At 47.4% G+C, this 17,895-nt stretch overlaps 1 protein-coding gene across 11 annotated transcripts in view; it reads right to left on the minus strand.

The window, feature by feature from the left end:
* The window catches only part of ANKS1A (ankyrin repeat and sterile alpha motif domain containing 1A), a 127,474-nt gene that overhangs the window by 73,050 nt on the left and 36,529 nt on the right, over window positions 1-17,895 (minus strand). For 10 of the 11 annotated variants that reach the window (XM_074893906.1, XM_074893909.1, XM_074893908.1 and 7 more), the window contains 8 exons: window positions 17,540-17,836; window positions 16,782-16,857; window positions 16,388-16,489; window positions 14,999-15,094; window positions 14,692-14,888; window positions 12,773-12,868; window positions 8,761-8,878; window positions 1,142-1,713 (listed from right to left, as the gene is read on the minus strand). In XM_074893906.1, the coding sequence (XP_074750007.1) occupies window positions 1,142-1,713; window positions 8,761-8,878; window positions 12,773-12,868; window positions 14,692-14,888; window positions 14,999-15,094; window positions 16,388-16,489; window positions 16,782-16,857; window positions 17,540-17,836 (1,554 nt within the window). Of the gene's footprint in view, window positions 1-1,141; window positions 1,714-8,760; window positions 8,879-12,772; window positions 12,869-14,691; window positions 14,889-14,998; window positions 15,095-16,387; window positions 16,490-16,781; window positions 16,858-17,539; window positions 17,837-17,895 lie in introns of those variants that run through there. The other variant, XM_074893913.1, reaches the window with a different exon arrangement.

Consider the following 17,895-nt stretch of genomic DNA (forward strand, 5'->3'; position numbering starts at 1 on the left):
CTGCAGAATCTTTCATTAACAGTCATGGTAGAACCCACCCAGGTAATTAACAGCAAAGCCTCTACAACCAAACCGGCTACGGAGGTAAATAAGACATATCTGACAGCCCTGAAACACTGCAGGGAGCGAGAGGGAGGGAGAGCATGAACTGAAGGATGGGTTTGTACTGAGGAGGGATTCCCTAGCGCTTTTGAATACCCCCCTCTTCCACAAAAGATGATTTTATCTCCAAGTCAGGATCAAGAAGCAGCTGAGCATCAGTCGGTGCACGGAGGACAGGTGAGCAGGGGCACAACCGTCCCACGAGTTTACACGCCTGGCACGCACAGCTCCACACCCCCAGCGCCACGCCAGGGGTTTTATTTCCTTTCAGTGTACAAAGAGTGGTTCATCTGAGCTTATCTCTTCTGCGGCGCTGCTGCTCTACCAGCAGAGAATCATCTCCAAAGAATGTTTCAGTAATGCTGCGGTGCTGAATTTCAGAGGGACACTTAATCTCGCCTGAGTGGTTCACCAGGGCCAACTTTCTGAGCATGAAATATTTAACTATCCGTGGGCCTCCTGTACTATAATAAAGTGACTTCTAACAAGCCTCTGAAATAAATATGTGAAGAGGAAAGCTGGAGCTATTAAATACCCAAAACACAGGCTAATTACTCTCTTCCTTCCATCCCCATGAACCCAGGACACTGCTTGGCCCCCTTAGCAGCAAGGACCCAGGAGTAAAACATCTCCTCCAGACGCTGGGAGAGTCCACAGGGGAAAAACTGGTAAGAGGAGATCAACATAAAGATTTGTGAGGAGCACTGTTCTCAACTCTCCCTCATTTTGGGGATGTAAAAAGCTTATCTGGTTTGCCTAAAAGAAGTCAAGCCCTGTATTTGAGCAACTTCAAAAAAACGTGGAAAAGGCCCTCACTTCTTGCAGTTCTGCTTCTCCCCCACTCCAGTTAAGCCTATCTTGTGGCATTTAACACCTTAAAGACTTACAAGTGAGCATTTGCCTGTTAATGCGATGCAAGAGTTAGTAAAAGTAATGAAAACCACCCAGAACCCCCTCCGAAGGCCAGTGTGGTAGAGAGGAGCTCGTGCTGTACAGATTCATTCCTGGCACAGAAGCTCTTAAGCAAGGTCAGCCTTACCTCATCCCACTCCGAAGCAAAGGACGGGGACTTCTCCAGCCTCTTCTTCCCAGTGCTACAGTTGGAGAGCGATTCGCTCCGGCTCCCCATGGCATCGTCCTCTGTTGGAGAGCAGGTCAGAAGATCAGAGTCTGATTTGGACAAGCTGCGGCTGAGTTTGAGCTCGGCTTTAGGCTTGTTCCCCGGGTGGGCTCTGCCCACAGCTCTGTCCCCCTCTTCCTCGGCACCGCTGGGGTGCTGTAGCACGTGGGGCGTGACTACAGTTTCAGGATCCGCCCGGTTGACGTGCGTGTGCTGGACAGTTGCGTAGACCACTTTCTGGTTTTGGTCCGGAGAGCTGGTCCGTACTGATCCCGAGGCAGGTAAGTCAGCATCCTCCAGCTGCATAGCAGGTGGGTGGCTTGTAGCTTCCGTGCCTCCTTTCTCCGTGGAGGAAACGAGCCTGAAAGGGTCCTCACTTATCTCACAGATGGGGGAAGAACCGTGGAGCAACCCTGAAAACTGCTCTGGAACCTGGATGTCCTGTCCGTCAGCAGAGTCCTGGCTGCGGCTGCCACTGCTCCTCCTGTGGTCTTCAAGGGGATGAAAACAGGGGAAGGAAAAAAAAAAAAAATTAAAAATGTGGAAGAAGCAGCAAAATCCCAGCTCTCCCCCTGCCCTCCCTCAGCGAGGGAGGGAGAGATAAAGAGAGAACAGTTCAGTATTGTTCCGTGTGCTCAACTTGTACCCAAAGTCATGGCATTTATGAAATTCCAAACACTGGCCTGATTTATGCAATCTGGCAGCTCTCCTTGTTGTTTTATTCCTGTTAACACTAACTATCAGGCCTTGCTATATAAGGCTAAGAGAAGTGCTAACTATATCCTGCAGAGAGAGCAAGTGAGGTAGGAGAAGCAGAGACGGAGGCTCCTGGAACATCTGATACATTTCCATAAAGGCCAAAATGTTATTTAGAGCAGCACTCCCTGCTCTTGGCATGAGCTGCAGGGTGGGAAAACTTCTGGACTATAATCAACCTGCGAGTTCCAAAATCCGTTCCCCAAAAAAAACCACTGCTTTCCTCCCTAGTGGTTTCTGAGTTTAACCTCTCCTCCTTCCTCAGGGGAGAGAAATAAACAGTTTATGCAATAAAAAACTTGATCAAAAAAGTCTCTCTCTTCCAAGCAAACCACTGAACACAGAATTGTCTGATCTACTAATGCAACGAGCTGTGTGGAGCAGTGGCTGTCCCAGAAATGTGACACTGTTACTCAGCTACTCTTGCACCAACATCTTTAATATCAGATACCAGGGTCCTGCATAAATCATGAATAATTGACTGATCCCAATTGCCAAGCGTGTGCACAGACATACGTGTACTCACCTTGGTCACATCTGAATGTGCACTTGAACTGTAAAAGCAAAACTCTGTAAAGCTAAGAAGTGTGACTTCTGTTTACCAAGGATTCCTATAACTGCCTGTAATTGCTTGTAAATTTTAACCGCTTCCACTTAGTGCTGAAGAAACACTCTTCAGTCTGCAGCATCGTTTTTTGGTCCTCAAAGGAACAATAAAGCAAAGCACCCCAATATCGTGGCTCTGAAATGCAAGGAGGATGTTTAGATGTGAAGAGGAAATTGCTTGTTTTGCAAGACAGCAGCTCTCGGAAACCAAGGCAAAGGAATCCTCATTTCCCATGAGGCAAAAATACACTAATGAATTTTACTTATCTTTAACTAAAAGCAGTCTATTAGCAACAACAGTGAGATCAACTCCTTCCCCCCCAAGCATCCTTTCCAGCACTAAGCTTGACCAGGTCATTTTCAAACACTAACACCCATCTGGTTTTGTGGTCTGTCCTTGCACCAGAAACGAGGCAGGAAAGGACCGAATTAGTCATTTGTCTTTGCAAGCCGCTTCAGATCCTGAGGTCTCCTGCGCCCTGTGTTTGACGAGCGGAGCTAGTCCCTCTCGCAGGCATTTGTTTACTCCACAGAAATGCTAAAAGCAGCTTGCCCAGTTGGCAGCCGAGTCAGGAACAGCAAAAGCCTGAACGGAGGTTAACCGCCAGGGCAGCATGCCGGCGGACCTCGCCTCTCGCTGGGATCAAGTGATGTGAGGGCTTATTTCATTCTGGATCCTGTGAGCTGAAGATTCCAGGACAATGAAGTAGCTGTTGCTTATCTTGCACGGGCACATAAACCACAAGTTCTGCCACTGAAGCTGCCAAGGGGAGGCACATCCCCCACGGGCAGGTGGTGTCACCAGCACCATTCCCAGCGCCGGCTGGGGAGGGCCAACAGCAGCACCCGATCAGGAGATCTCAAGACCAGACTATGTTCAGTTACTTTGCATAAAGTTATGAAGCTGTAACGCTGCGGAGAAACCTTAGAAGAGATCAGACATGCTGCATTCATCAGACAGACTGGTATGAATAAGAAAAAGCTACTGACCTGGCAAGAGGGACACAGCATTGACAGGACAGTCACATTAACCTGACAGGGAGGGAAAAACTTGCAAAAATCAGCCGCCTTTCTTCTTATCCTCTTCCCTCGCTTAGAAATAATTTCTTCCATGCCCCAGCTTAACCTTTACTGACATTTCTGCTGAAGGCAGAGAGGCGGCTGGTGAAAGTTTATGCCACGTGCTGGAACACTTGGGTCCAGCCAGAACAAAGTGCTCCAAATCCAGCTCCAGAGACTCACAAAAGGGCTCCTGTTGAACAGAAATCACAGCCACCCATTCATCCTCACGCCACTGAGGGAGGGCTTCGAAATACAAGGCAGCTGCCAGGGAAGGAAGGGATGAAGCAAGGGCAGCAGCCCTCACTCAGAAGATGCGAGGAACATCTTGAAGGAGATATTTCAGAGCACATAGCACAGGCCTGTGCTGGAAGCTGCGCATAGAAGAACCAACACAGGCAGGGAAGAGCAATCTCGCTCCTTTTCACCCCTGAGGGGCGGAACAGAGAGGGTTCCCAGGGGATCCCGAGGTTTCAACAAATCCTTTTGGGGTTTCAACTGAAGGTGCCTCAGGACGGCTAGCAGAGAGGCTAGAACAACCACTGGCCATCCCAGGAAGCTGCACCTTTTTCGAATAGGTTACTGACATGTTTCAGCTCATGGGCTGATCACTTTTCTCATGGCAAAAAGATGAACAGTACTCATTTTTCAGTGGTGTAGCAAATTTGGAGAAGGGGAAAATAATATTTAGGTGCTAGAAAAGCAGAGAGATCCCAGTTCTATCCATTTACTGCACTTCAAGGGATTTGAAAGCATTCTCCTCCAGTTACACCTTCTAACTCAGCAAGGGAGTCATCCTTAACACAGTCATCCTTAACACTGTCCAACTCCCCTTGCTCATTTGACACCCAAGCAGAGACACAGCATTGGTCCTGACTTCTTCACCCAACGCCTGCTGCAGGTTTCACCAACAGGAGGAACTACCAGCACCTAAAGGGAACTGGAGCCCCTTTCTGGGTACAGACTGTCTGCTTCCCAGGGAGGATTCACTTAAGAGCTTCCCTGCCAGCAGCCTGATGATTCCAGATACGAAGCACTTCCCCAAACTCGTAACACTAAGCTGCAACTGCCCTGCCTCGACTGAATTTCTTTCCCTATATATCAATCATCAGCAAGATTTGTTTCATGCCCCTGGATTAGGGGGGCAGCTGCTTTTTGCTCAAGCTCCCCAACCTTAAAACTAGCACGGGCATATGCTAGCCTCTAACTTTCATATAGAAAAGGCTCCCCATGCTACATCATGCCAGAATTTGTGAAGTGAGGAGCATGCAAATCTCTCTCTCGGGGCATAGAAGGCCAGAGAAGAAAAGGAAACTCGCCTTTAGGGTGCTACTTTAGAGGTGCAAAACTGCAGTAAAACTGAAACGAAGCCTCATTTACACAGCGAGGTACTGCATGCGAAATCCAGACATGTACAGTACACTCCTGTATCAGTCTCATCAAGCTCAGTTAATTTGGGCAGTTCATCCTCCAAAAGCTACTTGAACTTGTGCCCTTTTGTACTCCCTTCCCTACTCCCCTTTTAAGAAAGGGCAATAAAACACTGTCGTAGTTGCTTAGAGAGATCACTAATGTGACTCTGCACAGAAGCTTCTAAATACATCATGACAGCAGAGATGTAGGCTTGGGCCCGAGACGGACCCAAGGGGCCTGTCCTCCAGCCATGAGGAAACCAAGGGAGGGCATGTAGGCTGCGGTTCTGCACTAACATTCATCTCACAGCAAACCAAGAGGTTTCTGTCCCCTCCAACCTTTGTTTGTGATAGCACGTGTCCCCACAGATTCCCAATACTGATACCCATCCCACTGCTGCTCTAGCCATACTCTGGCTCTCAAAGATATTTTCTTTAAGTCTCTTCAGTGTGTTCTGTCTTTTGTCATTGGCTCATTTCAGATCTCTGGTTTAGAGAACAGTCATACATCTGGTTGAGCCACTATAACCATAAAGAAAAACTCTAGCAGGAGGAAGGGCAAAGTAGGGACTTCAGTGATGTCCCTGCTCATTGAAGGGGGGTTGGACTAGATGACCTTTAAAGGTCCCTTCCAGCCCAAAGTATTCTACAATTCAAGCTGGGCTTCCTACGGAAGCAGCACAGCAGAACCTCAAGAAATATTAGTTTTTAATAACTATCAGAAGGAACCAAGTCAGTCCTACCTGCAGGTAGTTACTGCTGACAGCACTTGTGGATGACTATCCTGAGAAGCCAGCCAGACTTCAAAACTCAGAAGTATTTTCTGTATTCATCCTCCATCAGATCCCTCTGAACGCAGCAGGAGTTGTACAGTCTCCTCCTGGTCAGTTCACCACTCCTGGCCTATTTACAAATCCCGTTACAGTCTGAACGCCCTGACTTCATGCACGCGATTGCACGTAGTTTCCTTACCAAAGGGGATGGGAAAGCATTTGGCTCAAACCACTTCTGATACTCTGCCCAAAACATTAGGCCAACTTTTCCCAGTGCTCCAGCATGTGACAGCAAACTGCTGTAACATACACAAAAGGCAACCAAAGCCAGGCGGATAATACCACATTCATCTAGTCACTGGATACAAGACAACTTGCAGCAAGAGGAACAAAGGCAGCTATCACATATGAAAGGCACCATTAAAAACAGCGTGCCTGAAATTCAGCCTTTCAGCTGCCCTGAAAAGCCCTTCTCAATGGCCCGCAAGAATCAGAGTCCTTCTCTTCTGACCAAAGGCTCCTCCAGAACTCAAGTAACATCTAGAAGTCCGGCCTCTCAGATCGAGGGCCAAGAAGCAATTCAAAGCCATGCTTCAGCCTGCTCCTTGTCTTGGGATTGAGCTGCTGCCTTTGATGCTCCAGGACCCTTCTGATCCAGAGGTGGGAAAATTCTCCAACACCCCAATTAAGGCTTCAGTCCCTCACTCAGCCCTCGTTTAACTTTTTGCCAAAACAACTCCGCTACTGCCTAAATGCATCTTCTCCCCCTGCCATCAGCATATACCTTGCATTTCATACTCAGCTGTGTCTGCTTCCACATGCCCTTCTGGCATCTGACCCCAGCTACCGCAAAAGCCAGAAACATTTCCTTTTGTTCCCAGGGTAATAAAGCAGATTTCAAAGCTGATCCAGAGCGGTTATGAAACTCTTATGCAGAAAGAAGCAACCTGTAATGCTGTGACAGAAAGCAGGGATGAACAACACAACAGAAAAATAGCCAGTGCTAAAAGAGAAAAGTAGTTGGTGCCTCATTTCCTACTGGGGTCGAGAGGCCTCAAGTCCCCGAGAGGACAAGCAGCAGGTGAAAGATGACATGGGGTCCTGTCGCAGCTCAGCTGCTCCTGCAGTCTGGGGAGAGCTGCCAGCTGGGGACACTGCCACACGTGCAGTCGTGCCACAGGGATCACTCCAAGATGTTTTGGAAAGCAGCTGGTACCCTCTGGAGAAGGGGGACAAACAATCGTGCCCCCTTCTCCAGGTCCACCACGAAGAGCCATGGGAGATGGCTCTGGCAAGCTTAAGGCAGGCAAGAGATGAGAAATACATCGGCTGGGCCCCTTCCCCCTCGGAGCAGCTCTTCACCTCCACCAGATCGAAGGCTCCACCGCATTAATCACAGAGATAACTGCATTTAAAAGAGCAGCCAAGTCCTCAAAGATGAGAAAACTCAACCGTATCCTTGTATTTCTCCCACTGCAACAGTAGGAAGGGCTCTAGGTTTGTTACAAACACAGTAACACTTTCCACAGACTGCGAAGCCTGAAGTCACAGCTATTATCTTTGTAGCTGTACATTAAAGACAGGAATCTGCTCTGGATCCTTAACAGGCTATCAAGATGCTTCCTGCAACCTCTCCATGAAATGGGGCTTAGATGGCCTGCAGTACCCATGTCTTCAGGTGTTCAGGGGACGAGATTTGCATCACCCACAATCAGATGCATTACTTGGAAATTTTATTTTAATCTGACACAGCTACAACACACCTTCCCTTCTATTAATCAAGCCTAGACACAGTAGCCAGAGGAAGGAGCAAAGCAGTCCAGCACAGCTTGCACTTGAATCACCAGCAATAGCTGCACACTGAAAAGATACCCTGAAAGTTTCTGGTTCAGTGGCTGTTGCCCAAGGACTGTTCCTGGCCAAGACTGCGAAGCGCCAACCTGAAAAGCATCCTAACTTTGCCTCCAGCAGCAAGTGGCTTTGGCAAATGCTGGTGGGAAAACAATGACCTCTTGTGCCACCCTATACAAGCTAGGAGAGCAGCAGGACTCAAAGAATGAAAGTTATCATGCTGCAAGAAGGGGAAAAAAAAAGCTGCAGGTCTTACAGGACAGTCAATGAGGCATCACATCCAGTCCTCATTATCCTAAAAGTGAGATGGTTTCCAGGGTTAGAGTCCAAACTAAATCCTTCCAAATTCCTGCTCAGGAGTTTTGAATAAAGCAAGAGATGGTTTTCCTCTAAACAAATTTTGTTGTTGTTAAAGGAAAGCCAAAAAGCCCAGCAATAGCCAAACACAAGAGATAAAGTGTTCCCAGATCCTTTGTAAAGCAGAAAAGTCCCTCTGGGAGAAGAGAGACTAGTTTGATACTTAACTTGGCCATATAGTGGATTTTCAGTCAGTTCTACAAATGGGTTTGCTCTACACATGTACATTTCCCTCCTTTGTTAGTTAACACCTCGAATTAGCTTTAATACACAGCAAGATGTTGATTTTAAGAGCAGGATAGCAGGGCCAACCCTCTGCCGATAGGAACATGCAACGCCAGCAGGTCTTCAAATTCAGCTGGATGGAGAATACGGCTCATTTAAATGCTTGCATTGCTTCATCTCACTTGTAACAACATGGCACGGGCTTCACCCCTCTGCTTTTACTGACTGTGCACTAGATTTGCTTATTTTCTAAGTTAACAGAGTAGGTCCTCGCAATCTCTTCGTTGTCAAAATAGCAGAGTTGCCCTTCCTCCGCGTACATTTTGTACAGGAACATTTAGACCTCTCCTTTCTAAAAGTGAAGATTACCAGGAAACAAAACAATTGCAATCCAGCCGCCGCACCCAACAGAGTTTAATTGTTCCAGTTACTCTCTGCCCTCTCTATTTTCATTAAATGCATCTAAGCAAACAGCTCTGCCTTTTGGATGGTCACTTACCTTTTGTTTTCCTATCCACCGCAACTGGCTTTTTAGTTTCTGCTGTAAGCAACAACTCGTAAGGGTGTTCCTCTTCCTCAGCTCCACTTCCTCTGCTCTTTCCTCGTGCAACAGAGGCCTAATAAAAAACAGCATAATGTAGTGCTCCGCAAAGCAATGCTATTTATCCCGGCAATAAAGCACAAGGCCTCTTTACGCCATGGTTTAAGCAAGGAATTGGCAGAGGCAACACCTTCGCTGTGAAGCGTGATCCAAAATGTAATAGCCCCTTTTTCCCCCGCCTCCCCTCAAAAAAACCCACCCAAACCCCCTTTATTTTCTAGTATTTAAGGTTGCTGACAGCTTTCTAGCACTGACCAACTGATTCACTGTGCAAGGTCTGCAGACAGCCTGGAGGGGGGAAAAGAGCTGAGACCGTTATTCCTGTTCATCCCCACTCAGACTTACTGTTGCTATTGGAATTTGCATCGTCATTCACTATTTAGTTGCTGGCCCTATTAGGACATGGCTGGGGAAAAAAAAAAAAAAAAAAGCCCAAATCCCTGCCACCTTCTCAGAAGCCTCAGATCTAGCATTTCTAACTTCAGGATGCACAGCATATTTAGGACTAAAGAGCTCTCAGGCAACACTGTATAAAACCAGTTTAACCTCAGGATATGCAGCAGCAATTGTGCTCATTTAAATCCCAAAAAGCTTCTGATTAGAGCTTGTTTGTAATATTGGCAGAGCCTCCAAGCAAGCTGCTCTGGAAAGCCACCATCCATGTGCAGGGATTTGGTCTTGCTGCAGACTCACACATTTTGGTCTACCTCAAGCCAAGAATGAGGAGGCATTCAACATCCTTGGAGAGCCACATGTGCCGTCCCAGTGCTAATGGGGCTGAACTGGGCTTCAAGGCACCCTGCCTGCGTGGTCAGCTGCCTTTCAGCACCATCTCCTGGCCAGACCCTGGCAGGCTGACACAGCCCTGGCCCAGGAGCTGTGAGTGCCTACTGCAGCCCAGTCAACTGCGGTGGGGTCAAAGCCAAGCCAGAGAGCAAGAGATCCCGACCTGCTGCCAAGACCAGGAAGAACAGGTCTGAACAAAACATCCCCTCAGGGAGAGCTCTCACACTGCTCACAGACTCCTGGAACTGCCACTGTCTAGACAGCAGACTAAGCACCACCTCCAGTTTCTTCCCCAAAGTGAAAGCATCGGAGTTCCTTCAAGGGCAAATAGGTACCTACCTGACTGCAGTCGAGCCAGGACCTCTGGAAGCTTAGGGACTCTTGGGGAGCCACCCTGGAGTCAGCAGCACGGACAGGATTCCTACATCCGTGTACTGCTTCTGCGTAAGCCCAGCTGGCTTTTAAATCAACTTTTTCAATGGGAGGAAACAGGCCATGTCCGGTGAAGAAAGTATTTATTCTACCTGCTTTGAGCATGAGCTGTCGGGCAGAGCTGCTCCTTTTCAGGTGAAGGAGCTCATAATGAGCAAATTAGGGAAAAAAACTTCTGACCAGATGGTGGCACAAAAACATCAGACCATAACAGTAGGTAAGAGGCTCTCGCCAGAGATCTTGGAAAAATACCGCACAGCAGCAGCCTGTGATAACAGTTGTAGCCTGGACCTCAAGCCAGGCATTAGTACACTCCTAAGACTCCCGCAGATGATGATTACTGTGCTGTCCTCTTTCAAATGCACTGAACACATTCAAAGAAGTAGCTCCCTACCAGCACACAGTTCCCAGCTTTTCCTTTCTAAAACTTTTGTGCATGCATTTATAGGCCTATTTACACTTTATTTTCTCCATCTCTCATCCTTCCAAGCTTTAAACGGAGTTTCAGGTTCAGATTCACTCAAAATGAAGACCATTGTTGCTGGAGAACTGTGCTTGCTCTGTAGGCTCTACAACCAGGAATAACAAAATCAAGTAAAACTTTCCTCCAACTCATCTTTCATTTATTTCTATGTGTTGGGTTAACATGTATAAATATTCACTATTAGCAAAGGCCAAAAATAAGATGCTGTTGGTATGAGGATGCTCTTTAAAGTGTACTTAATCCACAGCAGTGGACTTTGAAAGATTTTTAAAGGGTAACTCATCTCATTTCTCCCTCCTCCCCCACCAGAACTGCAGACCAAACTGCTAGAACAACCATGGCGCCTCGTCTTTTGTCTGTGCTTCCCTTTCAGAGATGAGTAGTAAACAAACGAAACTGAAGTTTAATTTGACAATGCAGACTCTTATTCAGCTACAAGCCCAGAAGGTTTCTGCAGATAGTGAAAGACGGCACTCAAGCACCTCCAAACAATCAGCTCTTTTGCCTGTTTGTACTAATGTTTTTCCATGATGAAAGTGAAAAGTTTCTCGTTTACGCACATCTGTTTCGACTGATAGCCCCATCTTGGCAATGGAATAAAAAGACTACTTTTGAAACTAGAGTTTGGCCCAGCCCCAGAATATTCAATGACTAACTGTCCTGGCTCTAATGCGAGAGCAGGTCTGGAGGATGGCAGATCAGGATGCTGCTCCAAGACGTTTCCAGCATTCCCTAAGCGTACTCCTGTTCACGCCTGCCTGACCCAGGGAGAACATGTACTGAGATGATAAATAATGGGCAAGAGTCAGAACAGCAGAGCACCCCAGAAGCAGTAAGCAAAGAAAAAGAATCAGACCCCAAAGTGCCTTACTGGCACATCTAGAAGGTCACTTCCAGGCAGTGACACACACTGTCTGTAAGTTGTATCAATGAAACTGGTGGCAAATCAAGATCTCCCCAGTGAGTCACTTTGCGTACAAGTCTATTTGCCAACAAGATTTCCTTTAATGGATCATGTTTCCAAAGCTGTTAATGGCAGGACAACACAGCAGGTGTTTTATAATTAAATATGGCAAGATAACTCAGCAGGAGCAGTCAATGCACGTTTCCCTCCCTCGTGTTTATCGTCATAAACAAGTTCTGCTCTCCAATTATGCTGTGACCTGCTACCCAGCTCTCCTCTGCCATGGGACTGGTTATCACACACTGCAAAGTCATTTTAAGAGCAGTGGAAAGATCAGCCCACAATTTCACATTTCAGTTTTACTGTTTATGCACTGTTCGGAGCTTTATTCTCTCTACATAAAGTCAGTTCCATTAAAGAAAATAAGGTTTACTCATGTCTTGTGTAGATTTGACATACGTCAGAAAACAGATCACATTTATGCCTTGTAGGAACTTCACCAGATCAACACGTTCAAAGCCAAGTGTCTGGTGAACTGGAGCCTGTTCTGACAGCTAGAGGCAGCACACACTCCACTTGTTTTACATACAACCCACTGCATTTGGAAAAGCAAGGAAATCCACAAGATTTGTTTTCGCTTTGAAGATTTTCCTGGGTGTCAGCAGAAGTTGCCAAGACAGATTTGTGGTTTCACACCCCCCCCCACATGGGTCTCCCGGAGAGCCCTCACATCTGAGGTTCACAGGCTGGTGAATAAAAGAGCAATAGAAAGCCCAGGAGCAACAGTGCAGAACAGGAGAGCTTTAGTTTCATCAAAAAGCAGCTCACACGCATTGACCTCTCCAGAGGACAGCTGTAACATCTGCTGGGCCAGGTTCTCGGCTGAATTGAAGCCCCTGACCCTTGTCCAAGTCAGTGGGACCCACAAGCCCACGCATCCCCTTCACAGCTGGAGGCTAAGAGGAAGCAGGAAGCGACAGCCCTTTGGGTTTCAGTCTCAAGTGAAGAGGCATTTGGTGGGATCATTACAAGTGGGCAACAGTCCACATCGCAACGTGATGCAGAAAAAACTCTTCCTAAGGGAATTCTCAGCCAAGAATAGGAAAGTAAGGCTGAAGGTCAACACAGAGGTGCCCTGGAAGAAACGCGTAAAGGAAGTTCCCATGGCAAGTGACAGCAGCAATGCTGGAGTGACAGTCCTTCACAGCCACAACCCGACTTGCAAGGGAGGTAGCATCAGACTTGGCTCCTCCCGATCTTTAAACGACGCTCCTATAAAAAACCCCAGATCAAGCCCCACATACCTCACAGGAAGCACCGTGGCCTATCTTCTTCTCCACATGCTGCTGCTCCTCCTCTTCATCGGGCGGTGGCTTGGCAGGCGGGGGTGGACGTTCTCTCTGTGGTTTAGAAGACCACTGTCAACCGCGTTGTGTTAAAGCACATCCCCTTCCACTTCCACCAACGCTAAGTCCACGCTGCTGTGAATGCAGCATGGTAAGGACCTCCTCAAATTAAGTTGGGTGGAGGAAAAGTTCAGTCCTAACAGCACAGAGCTTAGCAAGGGTTGCTGCCTTTCCTCCTCCTCCTCTCCTGCAGGACACCTGTCCGGGACGAGCACCCTCCCTGCAGGTTCCTGCGGTCCCGGGGCTGGACTGCTCGGCGGCAGTGACGCTGCACAGGGCCAGCTCAGACCCACGTGAGCACAACTGTGCTTTCGGGAGAATAAAACTGCTCGGGTGGAAGTGCTGTTTACACAGGTTTATTGCTTCATTACTTAAACCAGTTCATTCAGACCCAGACTGGAAATCTCAATAGCAGAGCTTTCACAGTGAAGGTCAGTAATGAACTCATGCAAATGGGTAGAAAGGGAAGACTCATCGCTTGTGTCTTAATGAAACAGTAACAAGAATAAGTGATTCCAGAGGCACCTTTTATAGTGAAAAACCCTAGAGATCAAGAGACAATGCTGCACTGCATTCCTCAAATACCCCAAGATCGCCTGTGGGCAGTAAGAGCAGCGCTGCCTTGTCTCCATGCAGAGCTGAACACAGCTCTGGGTCATCTCCTGCCCTGCAACGGCTCCATCTAATGGCAAAGGGAAAGATGGCAGAGGCCAACCCCTCGCTCCAAAAACTCAAGGAAGTCTTGGGAGAAACTCTGGCAAGCTCCTGGAGCACGTCTCCTCTTTCTTCTCCCTTCTCACCGCAGTTCAGCCTCTCATCTTTTTTTATTTGTGACAGAGCTGAGCTTATTTCTCATCAGACACTATTAACACAGGACAGCACATAGATGGATATGCCAGCAAGATTTAGTTAGTAACAGAATAGTGCATCTTGTACTGCGTACCCTGAAGAGAGATCTGGCTGAAATGCCAGTCTTCTAAAGTTTTTGTCTCATTTCACTATATTTGCTAATAGCACAGGAAAAGGGATGCACCTCTTTGCAGAGAGGAAACATGGTTACAGTACCACCAGCAGTTTAATTGTTCATTGCTGACTTGCCTTTCGTCCAAAAATACATCCACAGAGCAGGCTTTGTAGAACCAACCCGAAAACAAACCCTGAAGCTGACGCAGCATGCTGCAAGGCCAGCATCCCATCCGCCCCATAGCAGCACCGCCACCGCCTGCTAAGGGGGCAGCAGATGCAACCAACAGAAGGTGAGGAAGCCTTCTTTGGAGACAGTTCCAGGAGCTTTGCATTGACTTACAAAGCCTTGAGTACCCTCTACAGATTTCTGCAAGTAATACACACAAAAAAAAAAAATGTTTCCGCTGCCAATTAGTTTCCAACAGGATATTCTTAAAGATAATTTCTTGAGAGCCTTCTCTTGGGCAAAGCAGGGAGCAAGAGAGATAAGAAAAATGCTCCACACGCAAGTTCCCAAAGCTTTCTTCTAGACAAGAAGCTAGCCCTTCAGCTAAGTGCAACGTCCTGGTGAACCAAAATTCACAGGCACCAGTATTCAACTGCCAGCAAACAGAAGGATGCAACACCAGGTGAAAGTCAGGCACGTGGAAGCGGCTACTCGTGTTCACAAGAGAGGTTATGTAAACACGTCAGTGAAAAAGGAGAGGAACCTGCCTGCTCTAACAACGTCAGGGATGGGTTTAAAGATTTCCTCAAGCTGGGGGATTGGCAGCTTGCTGCAAAATCATGAAAACAGAGTAAGTTACCTGTCTTTCTAAGGCAAGCAGAGACAAGCACACAGAGCTACGTACAGGCCTGACTCCTGCTGCTTTGAGACCAGTTGATTCCGCTTCCTTATTCACAGACTCCCGATCTGAAGATCTCCCACTGGCAAGGCTGTCCAGGGAGTGGCAGGACGTTGCATTGTATAAAGCTTCATAGGGGCTCTCCTCTTCTGGGTTCACATCAAAATCTATGATCAGTTCCGTCACTGCTTTCTCCACATCACCTGTGAGAGGAAGAGACACACGAGTACATCACGTGGGGCTTCTGCTCTTGGAAAAGCAGCACTTGCAGGAAGAAGAGTGCTAGGGACTGCCGTGCTGTGTGGAAGCCTACCCTGAGATATTCGGCACACAGGATCAGTGGCTGGAACAAGCGGTGCTTGAACAGTCTTCTCTGCAGCTTTGGCACTTTTCTTCCCAATCGTGTAATCTGCAATGAGGTGGGGTGACAGGGTCAGTTTATCTCAGCCTAGTTCTATGTCCACTTCAGCATATGGTACCTCCTCCCTTGTGGATGGAAAGCCAACTGTCAGCTTATTAAGTCTCCAAAAAATAACCAAAGTACATTATTAAAACTTGCAGCTCAGATCCCAAAAATAGAAGCAGGCGGCCTCTTTAATCACATGCACAAGGTTAAGGATGGCTCTTTGAACTTTTACAGAGTCTTTAATCACAAAGCTGCAAAGCTCCTGTACGGACCCAACGTCATGGAGCAGATCACTTCACGTTGTAGACACAAGCTACATCACTAAGCAGAGATGTACTTTGGTCTTCTGGAGTCGTAAGACAGAGAAACCAATTCTAGCTGGGATCCCCTAAGCACAGGCAAAGCCAGAAACATGAAGCTCACATAAATCAAGTCAGGCAGCAACATCTCACACAGCTAGCTCACTCACAGGAGCAAACTAACAGCATTTACCTGCAAGAACTTCAGTTTTAAAGACCATCTTTGTCTTCAATTTCAGAATAGAGATAATACCCATCAGCCTCAGAGGCAAAGCTTAATTAAAAGTCTGCAAAGTGCTTTGAACCTGTAAAGCTCTCAAATACTAAGCATGAATAATGTACACCAGTTGCATACGCTTCTGATCTTTCTCCCCACAGCTGAGAGGAAATTGAGACAGCATAATTACAAGGTATGAATTGAGCTAAGATGCCACATTTCATACCCTAACTTGGACAGACACAAGGGGCCAAGCTCCTTTATGAACCACAAGTAATCAAGGCCATTTCTGTAAATCTCATCTGCAAAATCCATGCCCAAGCCTCACAATGAAGTGAGGAGTAGGATCTAAGACTATTTGCCTACGCAGACACATAAAGGATAGTTAATCCAAAACCATTTCTAAATCTGTTACTTTACATTCTGCAAGCAGATTTAGGCTATCCTTAATTTTAATTAACTTCTGAAGTGAGTTAAACAAAGCTCAATTAAGCCCATTTAAACTGTAGAAGTCATGCCACGCTCCTTCAGCAAAGAAGCTAATCCCCCTAAATCCCCCCGAGACATCCCCCTGCGAAGATCTGGTCTGGAGACAGTTCACCCAAGCATTTAAGCATCATTCCTTCCAACACCTGTAAGATTCTCATCGAGGGACCTGACCTGAAGCTGCTTTGCTTTCAGCACTTTCCAGGACTAGAGAACAAAGTCCTGTACTTGCACTGGCACAATTAGCAGCCCAGACTTTTCTCTCCTGCCTACACTCAGAGCTACACCACTTACCTTCGATAAGAGCTGCTATGTGTTGGCTTTTCTGAGAAGGAAGTTCCCTCACAATATCCAGAGCTGTCAGGCCTCTGTTGTCCTTTATGTTCACATCAATACCTATGGCAATAGGTGTAGAGAAGGTAAAAGCAAGAATATTTTCTAACTATGTGCAAATTCATGTCTTTCATCAAGTCAGATCTTGTATTTGTAATCATCACGGGGCGGGGGGGCACTAAAAAATGCCGTAGAGAGGCAGACCTAAAGCCGAACACCAAGAGATAACCTCTCCTCTCTCTGAGGAACTTTGACAGCTGGTTGGAGAAACACGCTGCCACTCTAAAGGGGTTTCCTCAAGCTCTGGGTGAGGGGATTGTCATGTTATTGCTTCAAAAGGGGATCATTCTCTCACCTGCAGCCAGCAATATTTGTACCACATCTGTCTTGCCAAACAAAGCAGCTTCGTGCAAAGCACTGCCTTTTTCAGTCTGCAAATTAAATGGAAAAATAGAAAAATAGCATGAAGCTAGAGAGTGGGGAATGGTGATAGAGGCATGTTTTAGAAGGTTACAGAAGCAATAAATATACAGCATCATATACAAAGTGTGGGCAACACGATCTACAGCTGAGGACAGACTATCAATATTATTACGATGCTGAGAGTTTGGAATGGAAAATGGGGATGGGCTTTTCAGAGAGACATGCGGGCCCAGGTTAGAGACCAAGAGAGGACTTTCTGCAGGTGAGCAAGAGGTCATGTCCTGAAAAGGAAAGACCATGACATACAAGCTACTGCTGTGAAAACAGCATATCCACAAGTGGCTTGACAGGAAGAGACACAGTTTGCCTCCATCACTATCAATAGCTCATAGTCCTGAGGGGCAGAATAGCTTCAGCAAAAGGTTTTTTCTCCCTCGCTATGCGCCTGGGGCTCTCTGTCCCACTAACAAGCAGGCGTGAAGCATGCACAGCACCAGAATCCCTCTGAGCAGCTTCTCAGAGCAACCAAGAGCTGAACAAACAACCCAGAGCAAAACAAAGCCAGCGCTCAACTTTCATAAACGATCCCTCTGGGAGGAGGGTGAAGTGCAGCTCTCCATGCCACCACTACACGGGTTCTCCACCCCCCAGCAATCAGACCAGCCCTCCAAACACAGAAACACTAGATACCTGATAGTTGCTATCCATGCCAGCATCCAGGAGGACATGGACTACAGTTTTGTGACCGTTCCTAGCTGCCAGGTGCAGGGGAGTGTGTTTCTTAGTGTTGCAGCTTAAAAGATTGGGGTGAGCGTTCAAGAGCATCTTCACGACTTCCAGCCTCCCGTAGAGAGCAGCCAGGTCCAGAGGAGTCTCAAACTTGTTATTGCGCATGGTGGGGTCGGTCAGCTCCTCCAGAAGGACCTTCACCACCTCTGTGTGGCCGTACTGCGCGGCGCAGTGCAGCGCTGTCTCGTTGTCGTTGTTCTGGGGGGGGGGGGGGGGGGTGTCACAAACGCCAGTGCGTCAGAATGGGGGAGAACAGA

The sequence above is a fragment of the Strix uralensis genome, chromosome 24 (genome assembly GCF_047716275.1).
Source record: "Strix uralensis isolate ZFMK-TIS-50842 chromosome 24, bStrUra1, whole genome shotgun sequence".
Taxonomy (NCBI): Eukaryota; Metazoa; Chordata; class Aves; order Strigiformes; family Strigidae; genus Strix; species Strix uralensis.